The 18,900-nt window shown below is 42.8% G+C and overlaps 1 protein-coding gene across 6 annotated transcripts in view; it reads right to left on the bottom strand.

Moving 5' to 3' along the window:
• GRM7 (glutamate metabotropic receptor 7) overlaps positions 1-18,900 on the bottom strand; it is an 870,101-nt gene that overhangs the window by 398,808 nt on the left and 452,393 nt on the right. For all 6 annotated transcript variants that reach the window (XR_009555438.1, XR_009555437.1, XM_060239599.1 and 3 more), the window contains exon 3: positions 16,968-17,109. Coding sequence is in view for 4 of the 6 variants with exons in the window: in XM_060239599.1 (XP_060095582.1) it covers positions 16,968-17,109 (142 nt within the window). In the remaining 2 variants the exon portion in view is untranslated. The remainder of the gene's footprint in view (positions 1-16,967; positions 17,110-18,900) is intronic.

Here is an 18,900-nt window from a genome sequence, read left to right as displayed (position 1 = left end):
TCTTTTCTATCGGAGTGATGTGTGTTTAAAAATGGAGTAACTCTCCTTTTTTCTTCTGTGATTGTGTGGTTTTGCAAAAGATCATCAGGCATGCTTTAGGGTAGTGCTGTTGATCACTTTCATATCTGAACTTTGGGGAATACATTGTGATAAAGCTTAAGAAAGTCATGCAGAAATGAACAAAATTAAATCTAGACAATGATAAAGCAATTGGGGAGGAATACCTCTGGTAAAGGAGCCCCATGGAGCAGAGTGGTAAACCTGCAGTACTTTTGTCCAAGCTCTGCTCATGACCTGAGTTCAATCCCAGCAGAAGCTGGGTTCAGGTAGCTGGCTCAAGGTTGACAGCCTTCCATCTTTCCAAGATCGGTAAAATGAGTACCCAGCTTGCAGGGGGTAAAGTGTAAATGACTGGGGAAGGCAATGACACACCACCCCATTAAAAAGTCTGCCATGAAAACATTGTGAAATGACTGGTGCTTGCACAGGGCGTTACCTTTACCTTTCACTCTGGTAAAGAATCTGTTCAACATAATGTAAGGCAGGGGTCCCCAACCCCTGGGCCAGGGACTGGTACCGGGCCGTGGCCTGTTTGAAACAGGCCGTGCAGCCTTGCTGCCCCCCCCTCCAAGCGCCTCCTCTTCCCCCCACTTTCACCATTTTAAAGCCATGGAAGGAGGCAAGGGCAGCATCGCTCACTGCTGCTGCGTTGGCGGTTTTCCCACTCATCAGCTGATCGACGGGGGAGGGGGTCAGCCTGGGAGGCACTTCATGGCTTCTTCCCCAGCCTTAAAATGATGAGAACACGGGGAGGAGGAGGCAGCAGGGCTGCACGAGGTGTGGCAAAGGAGGAAGAAGGAAATGGGGGAAGGAAAACGGGAGGAGGAGGCGGCAAGGCTGCACGGGGGTTGAAGGAGTGAGGAAGAAATGCTGCTGGGGGGTGGGGGGAGGCCAAATTGGGTGCCCCACCCTGCTGGCCCTGGGGCTGTGGTCAGCAAGTCGGCCTTGGGGCCAGTCCCCAGGGCCAAAAATGATCACTGTTTGAGTCACACAAAGGAAAGGAAAGGTCAAAATGAGGAATTTGGGAACAAAACATCACACAGAAAAAATTAGAACAATCCCTCGTCTACATGTACAATTCTATGTAATTTCAAATTTCTAATATACCAGGCAAATGAAATTGTCCATTTTTTGCTTTTTTGCTTTGTAGTGATTAAACAAGAACCAACAAAATTAAGTTCTGAAAGAACACACTGTGACTCAACTACATCAGAGAAGCAATAAACATACCCTTTTGCATTTGCTAAGACAAAAATTTCATAATTTCAGTATTGGATACATCACAGTTATCACAGATATCATAGATCTAGAATGGGAAGAAGAAAAAATGGTGTTCTGGAATTTAGCTAGGTACGTAGAATAGGAATGTTGATAACAGCCTAATCTTTTGAGAAATAACTCAGCATATGAACTGTAGTACTAAGGATCTACATGCCTATTCAGATCCTGAGAAGATTGCATTTCTGTTAGCTGATGTTGATGCCAATATATCTCACAGAATGGCATTGTATGCCCTTGCAGCGAAGAAATTACGGGCCAAAGCTGTTTGTACGGGTGCTAATTAACTACTGATTTTGTGGTTACTCGATGATTGTAATTTCTGTTTTATTTCGTGGTGTATTTTGCTCGATTTGTTTTATCTGTGGTCTTCAGTATAATTTGTTCCATTGTTATATGATACTTTACTTATATTGTATTCCATTTGTATATTTTATCTTTATGAATTTTTGATATTTTGTTTGTGATAGTCTATGGCTTAATACAAATAAATACTACTAGTAGTACTAAGGAACACAGGAAAGCAATTAGAAAAAAATTATACCAAAATGTTATGTTATGTATTGAGTTCTGTATGATATGTTTTGTCTGAGCCTGCTTCGGTGGGGAGGGCAAGATATAAATGCGAGGAATAAATAAATAAATAAATAAAAGGTAGGCACCCATTGCTAACCAGGATCCTGATGCCTCCACTCTGATTGGTTGTTCTTTTGGAACCAATCAATTGGGATGCAAGACATTTCACAAGGAAATCCAAATGAAGGATGCTGGAGAGCAAAACAGGATTGGTGGGTGCCTGCCTGCTGGGCGTGGTTTAGCCTTCTCAAACTGTATATAGTTTGTCATTGTTGCCTGTTTGCTTGTGATTCTTTCTTCAGAATAAAATATTCTTATTTAACTAGAGCTGACTGAACTCACTTTATAACATGTTCAAATTTTAAGGTCAACCAGTCAAACCACTTTTTTTTACAATGGGAGGGATATGCACAGAAGTAAACTAAAAAACCCTGCTTTCTGTTCCTTTTAATAGATCAAAAAATATTTTTAAAGCTACACTTACATATCTACTCTGTAAACAAAAAGAACTTTTAATTATTGAAAACTGAAGCTGATCAGAACACAAATCTAGTGTGATATTTAGGAGTTCACAAGCAGAGTACCCTTGAGGTCTTGTGACAGCAATTTCATTTCCCCCTCCTCACTATTTCCTTTTTCTCTTTCCTGCAGCCCTCCATTTCCTCTCCCCTTTACCTACTTCCATCTTTTGTTTCCACTCACTTGCCAGCCTACCTTTCTCTACTCTCTAACATCAGCTTTCCCTTTCCCTCTTCCTTCTATGAGACTCTCCCTGGGAAAACCCTGTGCAGTGCTGGTTGCCTACCCAAGGCAGGCCCTAGGGTTGCCAATCCCCAGGTGGAGGCAGGGGATCCCCCAGTTTGGAGGCCCTTCCCCTGCTTCAGGATCATCAGAAAGTGGGGGGGAGGGAAATGTCTACTGGGCACTCCATTATTCTCATAGGGTATAATGGAGAATTGATCCATGGATATCTGGGGCTCTGGCAAAAGAAGGTGCCTCTATCCTTCATTATTTCCAGGGGAGGAAAGGCATTTAAAAGGTGTGCGGTCCCTTTAAATGTGATGGCCAGAACTCCCTTTGGAGTTCAATTATGCTTGTCACAACCATGTTCCTGGACTTGGCAACCCTAGCAGGCCCCATTGCATAGACTTGGAAAAACCCTGTGCAGTGGTGGCTGCCCACCCAAGGTAGGCCCAGTTGCATAGTGCAGGACACCAGGCTGAGCCCAGTTACATGGTAGGGAAAATCCAAAGTCTTCCAGGAGGTGGACCTCACTTTCTCCAGCATCCCCTCCCATTCATGCACCTTTCCCTCGTCCTCACAGTCCCATAGCCACATTTTCCCCTGCTCTCTTCTCCCTTTCCCAACCACCAATGAACCTACCTTTTATCTGCTTCCCATCTTCAGCTATATTTATTTATTTACCTCACTTATAACCCCACCTTTCTCCCCATTGAGGACCTAAGCAGTGCACATCATTCTTCTTTCCATTTTATCTTTACAACAACCCTTTGAGATAGATTAGACTTAAAGTGTGTGACTGGTTCAAGGTCACTCAAGTGAGTTTCCATGACTGACTGGAGTTTGAACCTAGGTGTCCTAGATTCTAGTCTGAAATGCTAACCACTTCACCACACCAGCTTTCTTGGGATAGCTGATGTTGAACAGTAGCAAGTCGTTGTGGCTCAGTCAGTCATTCAGGTCATGTGGTACCAAATTATCTGATGGTTGCTGGTAGGCCTTAGCTCAATAAATGTTCCCTCAAAGACCCAGGCCTGGAAAAGAACCCCACCTTCTTTTTAATGACAAGAACAACAGCCTTGCAATCCCCACAGTGGCCACTGAGATAACCTTTCTTAAAGGTATAGGTGATGCTTTTATTATTAGAGTTTTACAAAGGACCCCTAATTTGTAAGGAAGTATCACTGGAAACCAAGATCAATACCTTTCATAGTATGGTATTCCCTGTTACTATGTATGGATGTGAAACTTCGACAATAAAGAAAGCCGGCAGAAAGAAAATTGATTAATTTTGAATGTGGCATTAGGGAAGAGTTTTAGAGATACCCCGGACTGCCAAAAAGACAAAGAAATAAAGCCCAAATTCTCCCTAGAAGCTAAAATAAATATATTAGGACTACCATACTTTGGTCACATCATGAGAAGTCAAGACTCACTGGAAAAGACAATAATGATAGGAAAAGTTGAAGGCATTAGGAAAAAAAGATGGACTCAACATGATTGACTCGATAAAGGAATGCATGGCCTTCAGTTTGGAAGACCTGAGCAAGGCTGTGGATGATGACATTTTAGAGTTCATTAATTCATAGGGTCACTGTAAGTTGGAAGAAATTTGATAGCACACAACATATACACAACGCCCCAATGTATTTTTTTCTTAGATATTGGATTTTTCTGCAAACCATGGTGTTATTTGGGTTTGTAGAAAGATCTGTCTTCTCTGTTCATAGCCCAAATTTCTAGATTAAGGCATCCATAGATGCCTTGGACAATAAAGTCACCAGGCTGAGCCCAGTTACATAGTAGGGATCTCCAGAGTCTTCCTATGTTAAAAATTAAATATATTGACAAGTGGGAGACCTGCAAGGACTTAATATATTGACAAGTGGGAGACCTGCAAGGACCTGTTCTCCACTACATCCATTCTCTTCCCTGAAGGCCTCAATAGCCTGTCTGCCATTGTCCCGCTTCCTTCTTTAGCTTTCTGTCCTTCCTTTCCCTGGTAGTATCTTTCTGGGAAAACTGTATAATTTCAGCCACTGTGCCCAGCTTTGTGGTGCTGGCCACCAGAGCTTTGTAGGGGACGGAACCACAGTGGAGGAAATCCTCATCCTATTTCCTCTTCTCAGATATCCCCATATCTTCACATTTCCATGCATCCTTCTTTTTTCCTTCCTACCCATTCACTAACAAATTTTTGCCTGCCCCCATCTTCCACTGTACTTATTACTGACTTGCTTCATTTATACCCACCTTTCCCCTCAATGGGGACCCAAAGCAGCTTATATCCTCCTCCCTTCCTTTACTTTATCCTCATAACTCTGTGAAGTTGATTAGGCTGAGAATGTGTAACTGGCCTAAGGTCATCTGGTGAGCTTCCATGTCAGAGCAGGGATTAGAACCTGGGTCTACCAGATCATTGTCTGAAATTAACCACTACATCACACTGCCTTTTGTGTGATGGCTGCTATGGGAGAGTAGTGAGCTGCTGGGCCTGGATGAGTCATACAAGTCATGCAGTAGCAAGTTGCCTGGTGGTTGCTGCCAGGCCTGGCCCAATGAGTACTCTCTCAAAGGACAAAACAGGCCTGGAAGAGTCCCTACCCTCTCCCACTGCCTTTTGTTGACCAAAATCAAAGCTTGAAGGCTGGCAACACAGTTCTTAAAGCTACAGGTGTTGCTTCTATCATTTCAGATTTTTCTAAAACCTGGTCTTTCCTAAGACTTGTAGAAGCATCTGTCTTGTCTGTCTATGGTTCCAGTCACTAGATTTATGTATCCAAATATGGTGTCACAATGAGAATTAGATATATCAATAACATTCTGCATGAGTCTCTTTGTCTTTCACTCATAGATCTGCAAGTTTTTTTCCTCCCTCTTTCATCCTCCTAGCACATCAGTTCATAACACTTCCCCAAAATCATTACAGATCTATTTTATTAAGCAGAGAGAACACAGCTTGAGAAGGAGAATACTGGACTTTTCACTGTGGGGAGGCTGGGAGCATAATACTACTTAAGCTGATTTCAGGAACAAAGCAGTACATCAAGAATATTATGGTATTTTCATCAGCTATTGAACTAGGCTTAATGAAATTCAGCACAGATTTAACCTGAATTGCTTTCAGAGCCTGATCACAAATGATATCAATGATGGTGCCAATTAATTAAATACTGGCATTAGCTCCACTGGATGCCTGATGCTCACACTATGCATTCTTGTCTACAGTCCTTCTTATAAAAAAAATTTTCTTTCATCCATGCACTAACATTCCAGCTAAACATAACTGATAACATAAAGTTTTGAAAATACAGTTACATCTCTTGGGTCCACTTTTGAATGATGGATTGAATGTGGGAGCACAGAAATCATTGATATTATATGATATGTACAATAAGTTTGGTGCTTGCATCTCTGCTCCAGGTAGGACTGCATCAAATTGTTACTTGAGATGCTTAGAGATCTAGTCCAGCTCGAACATGGTTACAGTAGAGTTGTGTGTGTGTGGGGGGGGGGAGTTGTTGTTCTCTTTAATAACATGTGGAAATGAGCACATGGAGTTCTTCATAGGTAAACAACATCATCTTGTAAATAACAACCTAATAAGCTTCTGCTAAAAGGATAAGGTGCTTCTCCCCCCCACCCCCCCCAGTTGGTAGCAGCTCTGGATTGCAGTGAACTGAAAACTGTGAAAGTGCACTGGAACGGTGATCTAAAGTTCCTAGCAAATTTCATGATAAGTGGGGTGTTTTAAATATTCACATTTAAAAAAAAATAGTTTGTCTACACCTGGGACAGAACTATGGCTATCCTTTCCCCCATGAATTCATTGATAAAATTATATTTAAAATATTCTATATTTTGGATCAGTTGTATGTAAATAGCATTAAAATGACCTTAAAGAAAAAAAATTAGAACAAGACACATGGAGAGCCAGTTTGGTGTAGTGGTTAAGTGTGCGGACTCTTATCTGGGAGAACCAGATTTGATTCCCCACTCCTCCACTTGCACCTGCTAGCATGGCCTTGGGTCAGCCATAGCTCTAGCAGAGGTTGTCCTTGAAAAGGCAGCTGCTGTGAGAGCCCTCTCCAGCCCCACCCACCTCACAGGGTGTCTGTTGTGGGGGAGGAAGGTAAAGGAGATTGTGAGCCGCTCTGAGACTCTTCAGAGTGGAGGGCGGGATATAAATCCAATATCTTCTTCTTCTTCTCCAAAGAAAATAGCTGGGGTGATGTTGTAAGCCACTTTGAGTCTCCATTGGAGAGAAAAGTAGGATATAAATCTCTAAGTAAAAAAAATTAAAAACCTATTTGATCCATGTAGTAGATGTATACTTAGAAACCATTGTATAATGATGAAACAATAGTGTATGTTCACCTACTTAACAATTGGTCTCTATCTGCTCTCTTTTCCAACTCTGTAAATGCTAAAGGCTTTGTTCCTTTCTTATACTACAGAGTGGTGATTCTGTATTCTAAAATTTAGATTGATAGACCTTAAAATTTTGCAAGTATCCTTTAAATACTGGAAAACTGGGCTAAGAAATAAAATGAATTTTAACTGGAATAAATGTAAATTTAGGTCAGAAAATTCCAATGCATCATTATAGGATGGGGTGGGGGAAAGACTTGTCTTGGCAGTAATATGTGTGACAAAGATCCAGGGGTCTTAGTGGACCATACACTGAACATGAGTCAGCAGTGTGATATGGTAGCTAAAAAGGCAGATTCAGTTTTGGACTTTATCAACAGAAGTCTAGTGTGCAGATCAAGTGAAGTAATGGTATCACTTTACTCTGCTCTGGTTAGACCTCACCTAGAGTATTGTGTTCAGTTTTGAGCACCACAATTTAAGAATGATATAGACAAGCTGGAACATGTCCAGAGAAGGGCAACAAAGATGGTGAGGGGTCTGCAGACCAAGTCCTATGAGGAAAGGTTGAAGGAGCTGAGTATGTTCAGCCTTGAGAGTAGACAATTGAGAGGTGATATGATTATCATCTTCAAGTACTTGAAGTGCTATCATATAGAGAATGGTGCAGAATTGTTTTCTGTTGCCCCAGAAGATTGGATCAGAACCAACAGGTTGAAATTAAAACAAAAGTTTTCAGCTAAACATTAGGAAGAACTTCCTGACAGTTAGAGTGGTTCCTCAATGGAACAGGCTTCCTCGGGAGGTGGTGGGCTCTCCTTCCTTGGAGGTTTTTAAACATTGGCTAGATGGCCGATAGCAATGCTGATTCTGTGAATTAGGCAGATCATAAGAAGGAAGTTAGGAAGGGTGTGTGGGGGGGAGGTATTTGTGAATTTCCTGCATAGTGCAGAGGGTTGGATTAGATGACCTCGAGGTCCCTTCCAACTCTATGATTCTAATGTTATGGCTGATTGTAGTCTATAGTGGATCATACACCAACTTGTCATGAGAACAAAAGGAGATTCATTTTGAAACAGGAAGAACACCAAACACCTGTTTTCAGTTTGTCAAGTTGATGTTTTTGGACTGTGTTTGGCTAATCAATTGTTTCTGGATGTCTGTTGTATACCTTTCAAATTGTATAACTGGACAGAAAGTGCATTACATTTCTTGTATAGTGCTTAGAATAATTATTACACACACTGATATTTAAATATATCATTTTTATTAATCTGAAAAATCATAACATGTAATAAAATTGTCTTTAAGCTTCACGGTGATGCTGTTCTAGTAGTTGCTCTTTCAGTCTGTGGCAGGGCTGTAAGCTGCCAAGGTCAGTTTATAGCTAATTGTGCCTAATACACAGCTGATTATAGCAAGCTGCCTAGGAGAAGAAATCTCCTCCAAATAAGTGCCTGTTTGTTTTGCTCTCGGGGCAGAGCTATTAGCCTGGGTGTAAAATGCCCTCCCCCAGCCCTTCAGATGCTGCTGATTGATCCAGAACTGTAGAGTGTCCCCCCCCCCCCGGGCACATTCACCTTTGCTAAGGGTCTCCAGATAGCTGCAGGAATTGTGTATGGCCTTTCTTTGCTTTAGCTGGGCTGGGGGCTGGCAACTCTTGGCAGGGTACTTATATTGTGTAATGAGTGGTAAAATTTTGAGCTTAAAAAAAATGAGTCTCCCCTATTTGCCATTGAAGTTTACATGCATCTGATAACTATTTGTCTAAACAAAACTCCTATTCAAAGCCTCCATCAAAATAACACTATTATTGCGTACTACAGATTCACAGCTCAACATGTGATGTTATTATAAATCCAAGATGTGATTGTCACTTCTGAAGGTCTTAGTTGTAAGCAGGATCAATTGGAGGCAGGGGGAAGGAAGTTAGCCCATGCCTCAAATTCAAAGGAGGCCTCAAATTTAGTCACTTGCTAAATCTTTGGTATTTAATGTTTTACAACTTATTTATCTGCATAATGTGTCATCAATGTTATATTGTTATTTTTCTGGCAAGAGCAGTGATACTCAGCAGCAACATGTGGTTCTTTGACATCCTTCCCGTGGCTCTTCTGAATACTGTTCTTCAGAGTGACACCAACCCCACGTTTCATTGTCTAGCAAGATTTGTAGCTGGGAGTGGGTGCCACCTTGCAGTGCCATCAGAAAGACTGGAGGATGGGGTAAGCTGCGAGCGTCCCTGAGATAAGCCTCATGCCTGAGATGGAAGTAAAAGGTATGTCCTCTTCAACTACCCCCACCCATACTTGTAGACTGCACTCTCATCCCAGTACCCAAGCAGCTGCAAGAGAGCAAGCTGGCTACTGTAGGTGGTGGTGATTTTATACCCCCCTCTCCATGGTGTGCTTACTCTTCTTTGCAAACCTTGGCACTTTCTCACCTGAACTGCTGTGCCTTATGCTGAAGAGAGAGCAAGAAGGCAGAAAGGACAATAAAAGGTACATACGTTTATTGTGAGGAGACGTTTCACAATGCTGTTAACTGGCTCAAAGCTGGCTTTTGCAGTCAGAAATATGAACAACTTTTGCTCCTCTCATGGCCTTCTTGCTCTCTCTTCAGCACAAGGCCAAGTAGCTGTGGCCATCTTTCTCTCCCCTGAGCTGCAAGCTGGGTGTCAGAGACAGCTCAAGAAGACAAGGCATATGGAGTTGTCAGGTTACTGCCTTCAGTCCCCCAGGAGATTTCTGGGGTGAAAGCCTGTGGAAGGTTGCCTGGTTTCAGACCTGGTTATGAGACTGAAACAGTCTTGTTCACCTTGGTGGTTGGCCTCCACCAAGAGGACAGGAAGAGTAACACCCTGTTAATTCTTCTGAATCTCTCAGTAGCTTTTGATACTGTAGACTGTGGTATCCTTCTGGACTGCCTTTTGGGGCTGGGACTAGGAGGCACTGTTCTGAAGCAGTTTCAGTCCTGCCTGGAAAGTAGGTTTCAGAGTATGGCTTTGGGAGACTCCTGCTCTGCTCACTGGCCTGTGGTTTACAGGGTCTTGCAAGGCAACTATTTCCACTCCCATCCTTTTCAACATCTGTGTAAATTTATCTGGAGATGTGGGCTTCATTGCTAACAATATGCAGATGGTGGTCTGCTCTATTTTGCATTTCCAACAGATCCCAGGGTGGCTGCAGAAACCCTGAATGGGTGCCTGGAGGCAGTTTTGGAATGAATGTTAAGAACATAAGAACATAAGAGAAGCCATGTTGGATCAGGCCAACGGCCCATCAAGTCCAACACTCTGTGTCACACAGTGGCAAAAAAATTTATATACACACATACACTGTGGCTAATAGCTACTGATGGACCTGTGCTCCATATCTAAACCCTTCTTGAAGGTGGCTATACTTGTGGCCGCCACCACCTCCTGTGGCAGTGAATTCCACATGTTAATCACCCTTGACTAACTAATGTTGACTAACAAAACCGCAGTGGATTGTAGAGACTGTCTCACTCCAGTCTTGTTCATCTACACTGGCTTCCAGTTGCTTCCAGGCTTTATTGTAGATGCTAGTATTGACCTTTAAGCCCATATACAGCTTGGGACTAGCATACCATAAGGACCACTTCCTTCCATATAAGCCTACACATCCATCCTGGTCATCTGAGGCTAGATGGGTTGTAGCCAGAGAACAGGTCTTCTCAGTCATGGTGCCAATACTCTGCAACTCCCTCCCCTGGGAGAGTCATCCATTTCCCTTTATTGTTATCTTCCACCAGGAGGTGAAACTTTTTTTGCCCTATTTGGCACCCCCCCCGATAATTTTGTCCTATTTGGCACCCCCCCCCCCCCCCGATAATTATTATTGACTTTCCTCCCTGGTTTTGCTTTTATGAGTGTTTATTTCATTGAATCAATTCCTATATACTATATTTTAAATGCTGTTTTAATGTGTCAATGTTTTAATTGTTTGATGTTCACTGCCTTGGTGACCCTATTTGGGTAGAAACACAATACAGATATGTTCAAACTAAATTAAATTATTGTGTGGACATGTTTGATGAGGTAGCTCTTTTGGTTGATGGCAATTGTGAATTTGGCTCTCCACAAGTTGTCATATGGGCTATGTTAAATAGTGAGTTCAGAGCTCTCATTCAACACAATTCTTCATTAGCAAAAAAACAAAAAACAAACCCAGTCCCAAGCAACACAGGCAACACGGCAAACAGTTTGGCAAGGTTTAACCACACCCTACTGGCAGGCCTCAGCCAATCCCATTTTGCTCTCCAGGATCCTTCATTTACGTTTCCTGGAGAAATGCCTCACATCCCAATTGGCCAATTGGAATGTAGGCATCAGGATCCTGGAGAGCAATGGCTGCCTGTCTCAAGCTCAAACAAAACAGCTATTGCCAACTCAATACACAACAGGTTAGAGGCATCAAAATCTGGAAGCAGCCCAGGCCTCTCTGGATGTGGTCATAAGTTGGGTTGCCAAGTCCAATTTAAGAAATATCTGGGGACTTTGGGGGTGGAGCCAGGAGACTTTGGGGGTGGAGCCAGGAGACACTGGGGCGGAGCCAAGATCAAGGCTGTGACAAGCATCATGAACTCCAAAGGGAGTTCTGGCCCTCACATTTAAAGGGACCACACACCTTTTCAATGCCTTCCTCCCATAGGAAATAATGAAGGATGGGTCACCTTCTTTTGGGGCTCATAGAATTGGATCCCCTAGTCCAATCTTTTTGAAACTTGGGGGGTATTTTGGGGAGAGGCACTAGATGCTATACTGAACATTTGGTGCCTCTACCTCAAAAAACAGCCCCCCCAGAGCCCCAGATACCCGCGGATGAATTCTCCATTATTTCCTATGGGAATACATCTCCATAGGGAATAATAAAGTTCCCAGCAGACATTCCCCTCCCCTCCCCTCCCCCCCGCTTTCTGATGACCCTGAAGTGGGGGGAGGGCCTCCAAACCAGGGGATCCCCTGCCCCCACCTGGGGATTGGCAACCCTACAGTGGGAGGAGGAGGGCCCAGACCCCCCTCGGGCAACTCCTACCCCCCCCCCTGGGCAGGGCGAGGAGGGGATACCTTGCTTGCTGGGGATGTCATAGTCTTCCTCCAAGATGAGCTGGTCCCCGATCCAGATGGCGGCGGCGGCAGGACCAGCCATGGCAGCAGCCCGCCCACCAGCGACTCCCCCCTCACCCCAAGTGGACCCAGGGGGCAGGCAAGGAGCCACCCCCACCCACCCTCCCTGGGAGCCGCGCTCCCACCCCCCAGGAGGCCAAGCCAGCAGCTGCCGGGTGGCGGGCGAGCGAGCCTCTGCTTGGCGTTGCCCCGGAGACCGAGCAGGAAGGGGAGGCACTTCCGCGCGCAGCCTGGAGCGGCCCTCTTGCTTTTCCTCCCCCCCCTCCCAGGAGGCCGCGCCAGAAGGTGGCGGGCGGGCAGCTAAGGCATCTGACTTGGGTTGCCCAAGTAGGAAGAGGAGGAGGCACTTCCCAGCACAGCCTAGAGAGGCACACTCTCTCTGCCACCACCCCAGAGGCGGAGTGGGCGATGCCGCTGCGCCGCCGCCCCCTCCCCACCCCATCCCAGAAGCGGAGAAGGGGCAGCTCACCGCGCTCCTTCGCGCAGTTTCTTCCCCCGCTTCTGTTTTTGGGGGGAGCGGGGGAAGAGGCTGGAAAACCTGGGGTCCCCCGCTAGAGCGGGAGGATTGGGACCCCTATCATAAGCACCTTTACCCTTTCTCCCAGTTTCCTTTATGAGTGCTCCCATTATCTTCTTCCTTGTATTTTCCCCTGCCTCTGCTATTTTTTTTTTAATTTAATACATTATTTAAATATGTTCAAATTCAGAAAATAAATCATGAGTTAAGAAACATGCTGGAATTTTATACCAAAATATCAAGGCTCAAATGATCAGGTTTCAGATCCTCATGCTATTTGGTTGCTGCTGTAGTCTCAAATCCTGTGGAAATGCTTAGCCCAAGTTCTGTCATTTCTGCTTATATAAATCAATATTTTTAAATGTATCTGCGCCGCCGCCCCCTCCCCACCCCATCCCACTTCTGTTTCCTCCCAGAAATGATGTCATGCTGTTGCTGAAGGACACCTCTATGTCTCCACCTCCCACAGTTTCTTTATAGTTGCCAGACTGGGCCTGGCAAAGTTACTTGGAAATCACCATCAAACCAAAAATACCTAACCAGTATTTGTATTAATTCAGGGCACATTCTTACATGTGTATCAAGAGCAAACCTATGGGGATGCTTCATATTTTAATGCTTTGATAGAGTTCTATATATATCCCCCCCCCCACCCTGATGTGTGGTGATGGAAAGTGCTGTCAAGTCTTAGCTGACTTATGGCAACCCTGTAGAGCTTTCAAAGCAAGAGACATTCAGAAGTGGTTTGCCATTGCCTTGCTTTGCGTCACAACCCTGGAAGTCTTTGGAGGCCTCCCATCAAAATACTAGCCACAGCCAACCCTGTTTAGCTTCCAAGATCTGATGAGATGGGGCTAGTCAAGTTAGGGCTTCCCTCTGTTCTCCTAGCAAAGGTTTAGCTATGAATTCCGTTCATGATCTTGCAGGACATTCAATCTAAACTATCAAATTGCTCTCAGAAAATCTGCTCTTTGTTCAACCTCTGAGGTTCCTATCACTACTTTGTGTTGTAGCTCAAGTGTCTTATAACTTTGTTGTGTGGAAGCAACTTTTAATCTGGTTCTTCTAGATGTTCATTTGATATCATTTTGACCTGCAGATATTATCAGGTTCATGTTATTTACCTTCACACCATGAAAAGGTTCAGCTACCTATCTCCATATGTTAATTCTCAATCAAAGGACAGGTCATTTTTCTCCTGCCCAGCAGTCAGTACTGATAAGGCTTCCAAAAGAGGTGAATAGTCATAAAAAGTAATTGGATCTGCTGATGTGTATTTTACATGGAACATTATATCCCCAATAGTTCTTCTTTGTCTTGGAATATAAGTAAATAAATGGGATGACCAGATCCTTTAATGCATGAATTTATTCTGGGAATTTTTAAAATAATTACTAATTTTCGGCATTGCAATAATGTACTGTTGTAGAAGGGTGAAAAAGGCGCGATATCAATGGTTTCTTCCAGAATTAACGCCCCTCCCCACACACACCCATGGGAAGATTAATGCAGGGAATTATGTTTAAAAGTCGAAAATACTAAAATAATTTTCAAAAGTTGGCATGGAAGAAACAAATTGTCTACAATACAGTTCCCACAAGGAAATGCAAATTCACTGGTACAAATAGTGTGAATGTACTAAACATGACTTCATATGACAATATTTTTTTTTCCCTCAAGTGAATTCCCAGAAATCTCACTGAATGTGAGAAATATGTGGGCAAAATGATACTAGATAAATGATACTAGAGTGTGTCCACTATTCCAAACCCCAATTCTATTCACTTATCAGTCACCAAGCTAACCCATTCTTGTGGCAACATAAATGACTATTTACAAACAACACATATTTGATTCCAAAGTGTTAGAAAACCAGCATAAACTGTGAAGGAAGAAACATCTACTATCATTCATCACTTACAGTGATGGCATTTAGGGAGTTATTTGTCAACCACTGTCATATATCTCTCTGCAATGAGGTAAATGCTGTCCCGTGAAGCCCATTGTCTGCACCAACAAAGACAACAAATAGGCAAATATAACATTTTACTTCAATGCTTCCCTGGATCAGTTTTCCTTTGGAAAAACCCAAAGCACTTCAATGGACATTTTTTGGGTTTTTTTAAAAAGTGGTTATGCTTTGAGGACATTTTTTAGTAATACACAGGTAACAATGTTATACAATAGCAAACTTGTAGGATCATTTTTCTATGCATTGTCTCCAAAACATACAATTGGGGAATAATTTTACCTCATTTAAAAAAAAAATAGAGAACCAGCATGGTGTAGTGGCTAAGAGTGGTGGAGTCTAATCTGGAGAAGTGGGTTTGATTTCCCATTCTTTCACATGAAGCCTACTGGATGACCTGGGGTCAGCCACAGTTCTCTCAGAACTCTCTCAGCCCCCACCTACCTTCCAAGGTGCCTGTTGTGGGAGAGGAGGGGAAGGTGATTGTAAGCCACTTTGAGACTCCTTTAGTTAGAGAAAAGGGGGGTGGTATAAAAAACAACTCTTCTTCTTCTAAAAAGAACAGAGCCCGTTTTGAATCAAACAGGGGAGTTTACTGATCTTTATCTAGCACAGAGTTCGGAAACTATCCCACCACTTAATCACCCTCCTATAAGTGCTATTGTTTTATTTTAAAAACTTTCCCCTACCTTTCAACTTAAAGAAGTCCACAGAATGTCTTTAGATTAAAATAAGGACAACCTCCCCAACAAATAAAATCAAATATTAAAAAGTCCAGTAATAGTTTAATGAAATATAAATCTTAAACTGAGTTGAGTAAACAGGAGAATTTAGTCTGTCTCCTAAAGGATACTAATGATAACTGGCAAATCTTGAAATGATACAAAAGTTGGATACAGTCCACAGAAAACAATCTTTCTTTAGTTGCCACTATCTAGTCTCCAAAGACAAGGACACATAGAAGAAGGCATTGGAAGATTTGTGAAGATTTCTTATATGGAGCACAGGTCCATCAGTGGCTATTAGCCACAGTGTGTGTGTATATATAAAATTTTTTGCCACTGTGTGACACAGAGTGTTGGACTGGATGGGCCGTTGGCCTGATCCAACATGGCTTCTCGTATGTTCTTATGTGAACAGATTCATGTGTGCAAAATAGTTCCTCAAGCATCTTGCTCCCATTTAGAGTTGCATAAGGTATAAACAGCACTTTTCATGGACAGGAAAAGTGAGTCTGAAGCAATTTTATTGTCTCAATTGGCTGGGTGAAGAAGAAATCCTAAAGCCCCATTCACACATAGAGCCACGTGTGAACTTTAAAACTTAATATGAACACAGACACTATCTGTATGACTGAGGACTATTCATGTTGCATCTGTGGAGAAGAAGAAGAAGAAGAATTGCAGATTTATACCCCGCCCTTCTCTCTGAATCAGAGACTCAGAGCGGCTTACAATCTCCTATATCTTCTCCCTCCCCCACAACAGACACCCTGTGAGGTGGGTGGGGCTGAGAGGGCTCTCATAGCAGCTGCCCTTTCAAGGACAACCTCTGCCAGAGCTACGGCTAACCGAAGGCCATTCCAGCAGGTGCAAGTGGAGGAGTGGGGAATCAAACCCGGTTCTACCAGATAAGAGTCCACGCACTTAACCACTACACCAAACTGGCTCTCGAGGTTAGACACAGTTATAGGGGTATAATCTCACCCACCCACCCTCCACTAAAAATGTGAAGAGTGTTTAAGGGACTAACTAATATATAACACAGGAGATCTGTGATTGGATCTACTTGATCCAGCCTTTAATGCAAAAAAAAAAAATATGCTGGTTTGGGATAACCTCCCTTAAACTGGGGCTGTGTTGCCCCAGTTAACTTATCCTTGCATCAGTTCCTCAGTAAAAACTGTCCTCTTAAAGCTGCTATTAGTTGTAATTTAGGCAGAGGGGAAGGCATGCACTTGCATTCTACCTGCTGTTTTTTGCTCTTTACTGAGGCTAACAGGAGCTTTGCCAGAGGGGAGTTATTTTTATCAGGAAAACATCGCAGGGAGAAAGGGTTAAGCCCCATTCCCCTAACTCTGTGGTCCAATAGATTTTTTAAAAAAGAAAAAAAATGTAATTTGGCCCTAACAACCAGTACGAATGTATATGGCATATACTACAAATGGCTGCCCAATTGGGTTGAGTTGTGTGTCCCTTTCCTACAGATCCATCAATACTTTTGTTCTGCTTTGTAAATTCTTATGGCTCCATCTAGTCCAAAGCACCATTACAAGAACAAGAATTAATTTCTCCAGTCATCCTTACTTTATATCCTCATCGTTGGCAAAGACAATGATAGCCCTGGCTCTGGGAGTATCTAGGAGCAGCTTGATAATTTTATCAAACTCGTAGGTCTTGTCTTTGCGATCCTGTGGGATTTTCAATGACTGGGCAATGCAGAGGTCACCTGTTAATAGAAAGAAAGAAGACAAGATGCTAAAATCTGTAAATTAAATCCAGAAAAGAAACTGGAAGAAAATGGTGGTTAGGAGGAGGAGAGAACAAATTGAGACATGAAAAATTCATAGGTCCTATATGGTACAATGGATGTGCTTGTTGCTGGGTCGAAACATGAGAATATTGCATTCAAACCCCTAGTTTGGTTATGAAGATCTCTGGTTGCATATAAACATCAGTAGATTTCTTGTTGTGTGTCAGCGCAGCCTATCTCATAATACCAAGTAGGCAGCCATGTTGGTCTGAAGTAGTAGAACAAAATAGGAGTCAATTGCACCTTTAAGACCAACTTAGTTTTATTCAGAACGTAAGTTTTCGTTTGTTCTAAAAACACATCATCAGATGAGGTATCCAGCACAGTGAGCAGAACCACACATAGCTGGTACGCAACTAACAAACCTTTGACATGAGTAGCATGAACCTTTGACTCATATCAAAGGTTTGCTCAATTTGTTCATTTTACTATTCTGCCATTGGATCTTATATTTGTACTGTTTTACATTCTTAACCCCTGCAAGATAATTTTACTGTTCTGTCATTGGATCTTAAATCTGAGGCACTGCCTACCAGCTATGTGTGGCTCTGCTCACTGTGCTGGATTCTTTGTCTGATGAACTATGCCTAGAGCATACGAAAGCTTACGTTCTGAATAAAACTAAGTTGGTCATAAAGGTGCAATTGACTCCTATTTTGTTCTACCTCATAATACTTCAGTCTATCCTAATGTAAACATTACCAGTTAAGAACTTTAATGTGCTTTGTATACTTAGCAATGCATAAGACAGGGTGGGGGAAAATCTGTGTATTTTGGAATGCTTTCCTGAGCTGATAGCATCTGACATACCTTAGTACTATTTCTCCTTTGGGCCGACACAATGTCAGAGTCTGTTTAAATGTTCCATCCTTGGCTATCAGTAAATATTTGGGCAGGAAAAGAAAGCTTATTAATAGTATAGCAAAGACGTGAGTTTCTGTAATAACTTCCTGATGAGCCTTGGCTCCATGGAGATGATAGTACAACATCACACTGATCAATCAAAAGAAACAAAAAAGTGAAATTCCATTTCCCCAAACAATATTATGAAAACTGCTTGATGTTAAGAGTTGCTACCTTTCCCTGTGGCTTGAGTCTGTTTGGCAGACAGACCCAATTGCTTCTGAATTGCTTTAGTCATTTAAATTCCCAGCATTTTCTATTCTGGCTGCTCTCGGAGGTAGCCAATAGACACTAAAAAACATTTATCCTGAAATGTCCCCAAAGAATATCCTTCCAAACAAAGCATAAAACCAAAATGGGACTTTGTGCCGGTAATCTGCCAGGAAAAGGGAAAGATTCTATCAGTGCTATTGGGGATTTATGCAATAGGACAACTGTTGATTCATTGACAGGAAAAGAGAAATCACAGAAGCCATCCAATGTAGGGTTGCCAATCCCCAGTTGGGAGCACGGGATCACCTGGTTTGGAGCCCCTCCCCTGGCTTCAGGGCTATCAGAAAGATGGAAGAGGGGAATAGCCACAGGATGCTCCTCTCTGCAATAGGAACTACACCCCAACAGGCAAGAAGCAGGAAATAAATGTAACATGCCAACATAACCAGAAAGTGGTGATGCTCTGGTTTTTGGATAAAACTCTATGGCAGAATTAGATTCAAACCACAGAGTTTTGACCCCAAACCAGAGTGTCTCCTCCCCCATGCCACTGATGTGTCTATGTCACTTTCTGGTGATGTAAGCATAAGA

Source organism: Heteronotia binoei, chromosome 5 (assembly GCF_032191835.1).
Source record: "Heteronotia binoei isolate CCM8104 ecotype False Entrance Well chromosome 5, APGP_CSIRO_Hbin_v1, whole genome shotgun sequence".
In the NCBI taxonomy this organism is placed as follows: domain Eukaryota; kingdom Metazoa; phylum Chordata; class Lepidosauria; order Squamata; family Gekkonidae; genus Heteronotia; species Heteronotia binoei.
The sequence above is the reverse complement of the archived record's forward strand: the minus strand, read 5'-3'. Positions and strand labels throughout refer to the sequence as shown.